At 44.2% G+C, this 9,150-nt stretch overlaps 1 protein-coding gene across 1 annotated transcript; it reads right to left on the reverse strand.

The window, feature by feature from the left end:
- Positions 1 to 3,485: 3,485 nt before the first annotated feature.
- On the reverse strand, positions 3,486 to 8,894 carry LOC123411537 (choline monooxygenase, chloroplastic). The gene is made up of 10 exons (XM_045104503.1): positions 8,571 to 8,894; positions 7,761 to 7,806; positions 6,851 to 6,986; positions 6,220 to 6,294; positions 5,939 to 6,142; positions 5,741 to 5,836; positions 5,355 to 5,473; positions 5,181 to 5,274; positions 4,191 to 4,241; positions 3,486 to 3,820 (listed from the first exon to the last, which is right to left on the reverse strand). Exons 1-10 carry the CDS (start codon positions 8,830 to 8,832, stop codon positions 3,680 to 3,682), a joined length of 1,224 nt encoding a protein of 407 aa, XP_044960438.1. The 5' UTR covers positions 8,833 to 8,894; the 3' UTR covers positions 3,486 to 3,679.
- Positions 8,895 to 9,150: the final 256 nt, after the last annotated feature.

Here is a 9,150-nt window from a genome sequence, read left to right on the forward strand (position 1 = left end):
TCCATTCGAACCAAGGCCAACAAAGACGCAAAACTCATGCAAACTTGTCTGTGTTGAGAACTCCAAGGCCTCCACGGTCGTATGACCTGCCATGTCCCAATTCACCTTGCATTTCACTCCCGTTGTCTTGTCCGAGCCTGACCAAAAGAAAGCTATTTGAAGTTTGTCTGTGCTACAGAGGGTGCTTGGGGGTACCACTAGAGGCGTAATGTAATAAAACACTTGTGAGGAAATAACTGATTTGACGAGGGTGGTGCGTCCAATGACAGTGGTGTTGCCACCATCCTAGGGGGCGAGCTTAGCTGCGATCTTGTCCTTTAAGAACTGAAAGCCCACTTTTTTCAACTTCCACACTGAGAGGGGTAGACCCAATTATCTCATTGGGAAGGAGGGCCTTTTAGCTGACAAGTTATGAAGGACAGTCCTTAGATTTATGTGACCACATCTAATTGGTATGACGGAGCTCTTCTGGAAGTTTGTTGTGAGGCTCGTGACCTCGCCAAAGCAGTGTAGAATCTGCGCTAGACGATCAACATCACTCTTATGGGAGCCATGAAGACCGCCGCATCATCCGCATAGAGAAAGGTGCGTATTGTGGCACCACGACCACGAATCTTGTGTAGGAGGTCCTTTGAGGTGGCGTTGTTCAGAAGCTGTTGGAGCGGGTCAACGGCTAGGACAAACAACAACGGAAAAACAAGATCTCCTTGGCGAAGACCACAACCATGCTTTATCGGAGGCCCCGACACCCCATGTATCCACGCATGGTCACTTTTTCTTCTGACTGAAAAAGTGCAGATCCGTTCCTAACCTCTTTGAGCTTCTGCCTAAATTTTGACTGACGAGTGATGAGAAATATGGTCAAAAATCAAGCTTCGGAGGTCTTTTCACAGCATCTCCAACAACCGCGCTATATAAGCATCGTGCTGGAAAAAGCGGCTTTATGTCGCACGCACATCCGCTCCGGGCGCTCCAGCGGAGGCGCAAAAAACGCGCGCGCGGCATAAACGGTTCAGCACGCGGGGCGAGACGGCATCGCGTGTCCCATATTTCATGCGCCCGCTACCGCGTGTTGCACACTCGAGCACTCGCGCTGCCACTCCGCTCATGTCCCGCGTCGCCGCTGTCGAAACGGTTTGGTGGATAGCTGCGCCGACATCCCCCTCAGCGCCTCCTACGCCCGTAATCCCTCCGCTGTTGTCGCCGCCGCCGCAAGCGCCGGTGCAAACCCTAGCCCGGCGAGCTTTGGGCTCGTCTTTGCCGGAGCTCCTCAGAGCACCGGTCTCGTGCGCAGCCTTTTCATGGCGCCACCGCCGACCTCGGTGGGTGGCGGTGAGCCGGCGCCCGCCATGACACATGCCCCCTCTCAAAGCTTCCAAATGCGCCAGTGGTGAAGAAGACCATCAAGAAGGTGTCCGGATAGAAGAAGAAGGCGGTGGATGGCTCCACTAGGCCGCCGAAAAAGAAACTTGCACGTCGTGCGATGGATGCGGATGCGTATGAAGCGCTGGCGAGCTCGTTTGCACCGCCAGCGGCCAATGCGCACAACGTGTTCGATGGAATGCCCACAAGGTATGTTTTCACCCACTTTTTTTCATTGTTTTTTTACATGAATAGATACATATGGATAGCTTATATTTGTTTGTTGTATATACTTTGTAGTTTCAATGATGAGACATACATGACTACTATGGGTGTTGGCTCCAACAATTCCCATTGGTCTCAAACCAATGATGTGCATTTAGATGATCATGAGTTTGAGGTGGACGAGGATGGTGAGGGTATCGTCGATGCACCAAAAGGAAGAGCCGGCAACTACACCATGGATGAAGACGTCTTGCTATGCAATACATGGTTGAAAGTGTCTAGGGATGCCACGGTTGGAGGGGACCAAAGTAGAGATGCATACTGTATCCGGATGAAGGAGCACTTTGATTTATAGAACAAAAGTGGAATTGACCGCACGAAAGATCTCTTCGCTCCCGGTGGTCGACAATCAACAACGATTGTCAAAAGTGGGCACACACACTTAAGGCGGTTGACACGCTTAACCCAAGTGGCACTAATGACCGAGATAGGGTAAGTGTCATTTCTTTCATGATTCTTCCATGTTCATGCTTCTTCTTTGGTGCTTCAAGTGCTAACTTGTTCTTTTGTTTGTAGCTCACTATTGCACTAAACTTATTTCAAGGAGAGGAGAAGAAGAGCAAGAAAGGAAAGATCAAGAAAGGGAGACCATTTACCTTGCCCCCATTGCTATTATGTGTTGAAGGATGATGAGAAATGGAGGCCCCATGAAGGTGTTGGTGAGGAGAGCAACAAACGCAAGCGAACCATTGATTTGGATGATGATGAGGAAGAGTCATCAAGTGATGACGGCAAGAGAAGCCCTACACCAAACTCGGTTGCCTACTCCAAACCAAATAGACCAAGTGGAGGCAAGAAAGAGGGAAAAGAAAAGAAGAAGAGGAAAGGAGATGATGAGATAAACAATGATATGGAAGCTATTGTGAATGCAAGAAAGGAAGTGAATGAGGTGAGGAAGATGGCAAGGAACCAAGATGCGGCGGCCGAGCAGAGGAGGTTGGCAACCGAGGAGAGAAGGGTGCCGGCCGAGGAGAGGAAGGTGGCATTGGAGGAGAAGAAATTGGCCATGGAGGAGCGCACTATATTGTTGGAATGGGAGAAGTACTTGTTCTTCATCATGGACACATCTATCCTCGACGAGCAACAAAAGGAGTACGTCAAGCTTGCCCGAGAAGAAGTCTTGATCCAAAAACGAGGCATGGCCATTGGAGGCATGTGAGCTACTATGGGAGGCATGGGTGGCTTCGGAGCTACCATGGACGGCATGGGAGGCATGGGTGGCTTCGGAGCTACCATGGGGGGCATAGGAGGCATGAGTTTTGCGTCTCTCATGGGAGTCATGGGAGCACCTTCGAGTGGACACATGTCTTCCGGTGTGCCTCCTCACATACCTTCGCATGATGCCGTTGAAGATCTTGCCAACACCTACTGAGCTCCACATGATGATGCGGTGCGCGTCAATGATGAAGATGAGGAGGAGGAAGAATCGTCTTCGGATGAGGATGAAGAAACGGAGGAAAAGGAGGACGAAGATGAGGCATGATTGTTGATGTGTCATTTCTTTGTCAGAACTTTTTTTATGTCATGAACTTGGTTGGTTGACTTTGAACTTGGTTGGTTAATGTGGCATGCTTGTTGATGTATCGTATAATTAAACTATGTTATATCTTTTTTTATGTTTGAAATATTCATATTGTCTTTTCAAAATGAACAAGTTGCAAGCGTCGGTTGCTCACGTACGCTGAGTTTTAGCGTGTCCATTGAAGTGGCTCGCACGTGCAATATTTTGCCGCCGCCGCTGGAGCCAGCGCACTCCGGCACGCTAAAATTTTCTATTTCGACGCTGCAAAAGGGTTTTTGCGTGCGCGGCGATAGCGCGGGTGTTGGAGATGCTCTCATGGCTCAAGCCGTTTCACGGTTCACTCATTTTATTGTATAGCTTCACCTGGCATACCCAATTTTCAATGGTTCGAACACTCTGTTTTTACCATTGGAGAAGAAGACCAACTGTAGAATTACAGTCCTACGGCTATGTGCTTCCAGCATAGCATTTCACAATTATATACACAATATTAAGTGCCGCACATAATCATCACTGGCCACTGAGATTGGCGTGCAGGAGGCAGTGGAAGTGGTGCATGGCCATCTCCACGGACGGCGCGTACCTGCCCACGCCGTAGGCCGGCGACGCCAAGCCCCGCTGGACTCCCTCGCACAGTGCAATGTCTTCAATCTGCAGCAGGTAAAAGACGCATCAAACATCACCGGACTACGCTTGTTACAGTATCACCACAGAAGCGAGTTCACAGTTGTGTTTTGTGGCTCATGCCATGGCTACTGTACTTGTGTTGTGCATCTATTGATGTTAGCGTATTGCTACTGCTACATCACACAAAAAGCATGGCACTCGTAATAAGAACATAAAAAAAAAAACAACATTTGAGTCCATCTTGTAAATGCAGTTAGAAGACTATGTGATTTACTATGCAGTGATTGTTAGAAGAGATCTCTACTTCAATACGAACTTAGTGATTGATGGCAACATTGCATCAAGCTACCTTTGGACTTGACCATCGGTTTTATACTTTGATCGTGACATATACCTGTACTTGTTCGCTGTCTTTTAAGCTTCTGTTGATGAAATCCTGGTCATCCTGCACATTCAATACGGATGAGTCAACTGAAGATTGTATACGGCAAGCAGGAAAGAATTTTTGCATCTCAAGGATACTCCATTTCAGATTGTACTCCCTCTGTAAACAAACATAAGAGCATTTAGATCACTACTTTAGTGATCTAAACGCTCTTATATTTCTTTACGGGGGGAGTAGCAATGTAACAATCACTACTTGTTTAAGAGGGAAACTTGATTAATATATGAAGCTAACATCACCATCCATTCAGAGACATAACTCGGCTTTTAGATCTTAGACCAGTACGACCATCTATTATGAATGGATTCATCCCAACCAAAGAAGAGGAGCACAGTTCCTTCCCACTTTGGTGATTCTCAGCATTGGAATTCAGTTGAGCAGCAAAGACCCGTCACTACATTAACTTCCCGTCAATGCGGAAAATGACAAGTGCTAATGTGATTCTTAATAGCCTTATCTTTCCTCCTCTGCTCCTACACTATGCTTCTTTGACTTTGCCATGGCACACAACTACTTTCTTCTAGTATTGCTTATCATTCACAAGTCGTTTGCGCTATCTTAGCTCATTCAGTCATTCTTAATGCAGAGACACGCTTCCAGGTATGTTCAAGATTCAAACTCGAAAGCAGCCACTTAATAATGTACAAAGTTACAATCATGTTGTGCCCCCATGTTCTGTTCAGGGATAAAGCAGAGACGCTCTTCAAAATCACTCTCATCTTATCAAGTGCAAGCAAGACATAAGCACGATATATGTAACAATAAGGTACTCATGTTTGCAATTAAAGTATTATCACAATAATGTGCCACCCGGGTTGTGTAAATACTAAAGAGTAAAGGACATCACGTTATGTTATTGACATGTGAAAACATATGGGCAGTACATAAGTATGTACTGAAAAACATAAAATGGATATGTGAGATCAAGAGAATGTATACCAGAAGAGATTTGTCCAGAAAATAATCAAAAACCACTTTGCACCTGGTTGCATCCAATGGGACAGCTAGATTAGTGTCCATCCATGGACCATACCTGAAAAATATTAGTTATTCGTATCTGCATACATCTAATGTGAGAAAACTGAAACAAGTTCTGAAGGATGCCCACTGCACCTATTGATCATAAAGTTTGGATAAACAAAGGCATAGGTAGCTTTTGTCCCTAAGCGATCGATATCTTCTTGTTCTGCTGGGGCACTTTCACATCTTTGAACACTAACTTTTTCGTATGTCTGGAGATAAGTACATCTAATTAGAAGTCATCCTAGAAAAGGCAAAAACACAAAAGTTTGCAAGGAAATAATTCAGTATTGCAGTGGCATTGGTTCAGATATGAAGATTCATTAAAAGTAATAACTCGATAGTTTCAACACAAAAACAAAGAGATACTATTCATACTGGTTATTAAAATATTACTAGTTGACATCAAATCAACTATACCTAAAATAGAAATATTGTCAAGATAAAACTGCAGAAGGGAAGGGATTTACAAACTATACAAGTGTTTCATAGGATTGAAGCTGAAGACCGGATGCAAGGGCCCCATGTGCATATGGAACATGATATCCACCATCTAGATAGTTGTCACAAAATACCTGCATGACAAAAAAATACAATGAGCATAAAGATAAACTCAAGAGAATCTCATTGCTTCAGTAACACGTCATCAAAATATTGGACTTCAAAAAAATATGGACCTTCCAGTTACATTCGATAATATATTCTCGCCTGCAAATATGGGGTAGTGAAGTGTTAATGCCACTTCTACTCAACAGATCTGAAGCACTACCCAGCCATTCATCTCCAACCACATCATGAACAGTATCTTGAGAGGAGTCATCAAATCTGGCAAGCACAAAAGGTCCCCAGGTAGCCACCTTAATTGGTAAAAGACCGAAATCCTGTTTCCAGAAAGAAGCATAAGGTGCAATTTTGCAGGATTGAGAAGCATAGAGGCTCAAAAGGAGCTGTGGTATACATTCTTGTTAAAGTTCTTGATTCCTGATATTCTTGTAGCTTTCAGGAGGGTACCATCTAAACCATACGTCCAACCCTACAAAATTGTATAGCTAGTTAGCTACCGACTCACAAAAAATGGGACAAATAAAAAGTAATGATATGATGATGAAGTTCAGTTTCTGCACAACCTAGAAAGCACAGGCTTCACCACACTTAGTTCCCTCAATAATGAAAATTACACTAATAAACATATGAAATCCACAGATGTTCTGTTGTTTTGTTGCAATTGTTCTAGTTCAGGCAGTTCTGTAGAGATGGCAAGAAGCTGGGGGTCCAGCTAATATTAAACCAAATTTCTTTAGAATTCAACTTGAAACGTTTAATCCCCACATGGGACATATGGATGTATTCCCTCATTGTTATATTAACATTTTAAAGTATCTTTGGTTAATAACATGTGGATTCCATCCCATGAAAATTTTCAACTGAACAACTTTCGAAGAAAAGTTATGTGGCCACATTTCTTACCTCAGATGTCAATAACCTAAGTATTCAGATGATTATCCTAGAAAGTCGCAGAAAAATTATGACATGCAAGTACAGACCACAAGTATATACCATACCTACAAGGTCTTTATTAAGGAACTCACGTGATAAGGGCATTGGAAGCAAGTCTTCTGACCACTTCCACATGCGAGGAGTGAGGCATGATGACGACACACATTGTGAAAAGCTTGAAGTTTCCCATTTGCATCCCGGCATATCACAAATTCTACATTTCCTAGGCTGTTGGTTCACCTTGTTAGACAATTAAAATTAGCGACCTCCAGCATGAATTATCTTATTTTACAATAATTTGGAGTTAACCATGACTGGAAGATAATTTGGAGGTAACCATGACTGACAGTTGCAAACTTTCAAACAAGTGTTTTGCATGCAGATCCTTGTTTTGGAAAGAAAAAAATGAAAGGTCTATGGGGGACCTAAACCCACCTTACAATTTTCATTAAGAGAGGCGATTTCGTATGCATGGTGGTAGCTACACACCCTTTGGTATAAGTGTCGTTTTTTATATACGAGGTATCGGGTTTCAATGACATTGACACAAGTGCATTTGTTTTGTATATGAATGACCTTTTCTCACTTTTATTAGTCTTTTTTGTTACCTTTCGGACACAAGTGTCTTCTCGTTGTGTAGAAGGGACGTTTCTCACTTCTCTCAGTCTTTTTTTTCTTGCCTTTTTGGTATAATTGCATGTTTGCTTGCCTGGCTGGTTCAAAAACATGATATTTTCACTATAGAGTAATTTTTCATATTTCAAAATAATTTATCAAATTAATTAGAGATAAACATTGGGGGCATGTGTAGCTACCACCATGGGTAGCAAATTATTTCTGTTTTCATTAATCCAAATAATTTTGGCAAGATAAGTTGCAGATTACATGGTGGGAAGTTTTAGAAATATTATAAGAACCTTTACACTTACAAAAGGTTTGCACATCAGATACTGTAGAAAGTAGAATTGATTCAGGTAGCAGAAGCATGAAAGCTCGAATCACCTTCCTGTGAAGAAATCATTTGGGTTCTTGACTTGTCCTATGTGACCTGGAAAAGAAGCATGCAAGTCGGCACCATGTAAGCTCTCAGTAAGGACCTACAGCGATTAACTAATGAAGACAGATAAACACAAATTGTACTGAATGATCTGCCAAATCAGTAAGGTACTCCTTTCATTGATTAATATAAGTCATATAAGGTATTAATTCAATTATTATTTTTAAACAATATAGGCCATACGTGTAAACGTAAATGATGTCTCCCAGCTGTGCCCCAATTTAACTTCTTTCCCAGTTGCATTTGTTCATCACCACCCACACGGCCACACCACATATCGTCTAATATTTTTTCAAATCAGTTACGACCTATAAGAGGGCACTTGACTAATTTCTTCTCATGAATTTCTAGATTTAATCGGTTCCTTCATCTATGTGCAAATACAAGATACATCCTACATTAATCAACAACTGTGGAAGGGGACGAGGAATTCCTGTTACAAAACTACAAATATGTTAGCATTAATAGGGAATGCTTTAATCCCATACGGTGAACATGCCCATGATCCCAATAAGTTAGCCACGGGACCTGATCACCAGAGACCTGAACTATCCATTTCAAGCCAGTCTGCCGCCAGTGAACACTCAGCAGTCCTCCTGAACTCACTGTGCCCAGAAAAGTAACACATGATGCATGCAGCTCAAACTGAATCAACATCTACAATCGGTCGCCCGTTACGCAACTGTTCCTCCTGAAAACTAGAAGGAAATACTGTGCCAGGGAAGGGATCGGGGCGCAGAATCGAGTGTGCGTACCAACGGCCTGCCACCCGCGGAGGAAGACGCGGTCTAGCTCGAGACGGAGGAACCCCGGGTCGGTGTACCACCCGCTGGGCGGCGTCACCGCGGAGGCCAGCGGGACCGCCGGGTCGAACTCCGCCGCGAGCCGCCGCGCGGGCTCGCCCGACGCCGACGCCGCCGCGGCCACGCGGGACGGCGCGGCGCGGAAGGCCCTGGGCCGGGCGGCTGCGGAGGCGGAGGAGGAGGAGGACAGGGGTCGGAACTGCGCGGTCGCCATCGCCGGCCCGGGCTGGCTGCGTGCGGGTTGGGAGGAATTGGAGTGGGGGAGCAGCCGGCCGTGAGTGTCCTCCGTTTTGTCGCTGTTGAGCGGTTGCTGCTCTGCTTACGTATACGTATGAGAGCAGGAACAGAGTTTGTGAGCCCGAGTTCGGGTGAACCGTAAAATAATAATAATAAAATATATACTTAAAGAATTCTGATATTCTTTTAACAAATGTTGACAAAAGTTTGAATTGCTTGCCAAAATTTATCATGAGATTACATTCCTAATAGGCGTGGCAAAAAGAATTGGTATTTTGAAAATGCTACTTAAAAA

The sequence above is a fragment of the Hordeum vulgare genome, chromosome 7H (assembly GCF_904849725.1).
Source record: "Hordeum vulgare subsp. vulgare chromosome 7H, MorexV3_pseudomolecules_assembly, whole genome shotgun sequence".
Lineage (NCBI taxonomy): Eukaryota > Viridiplantae > Streptophyta > Magnoliopsida > Poales > Poaceae > Hordeum > Hordeum vulgare.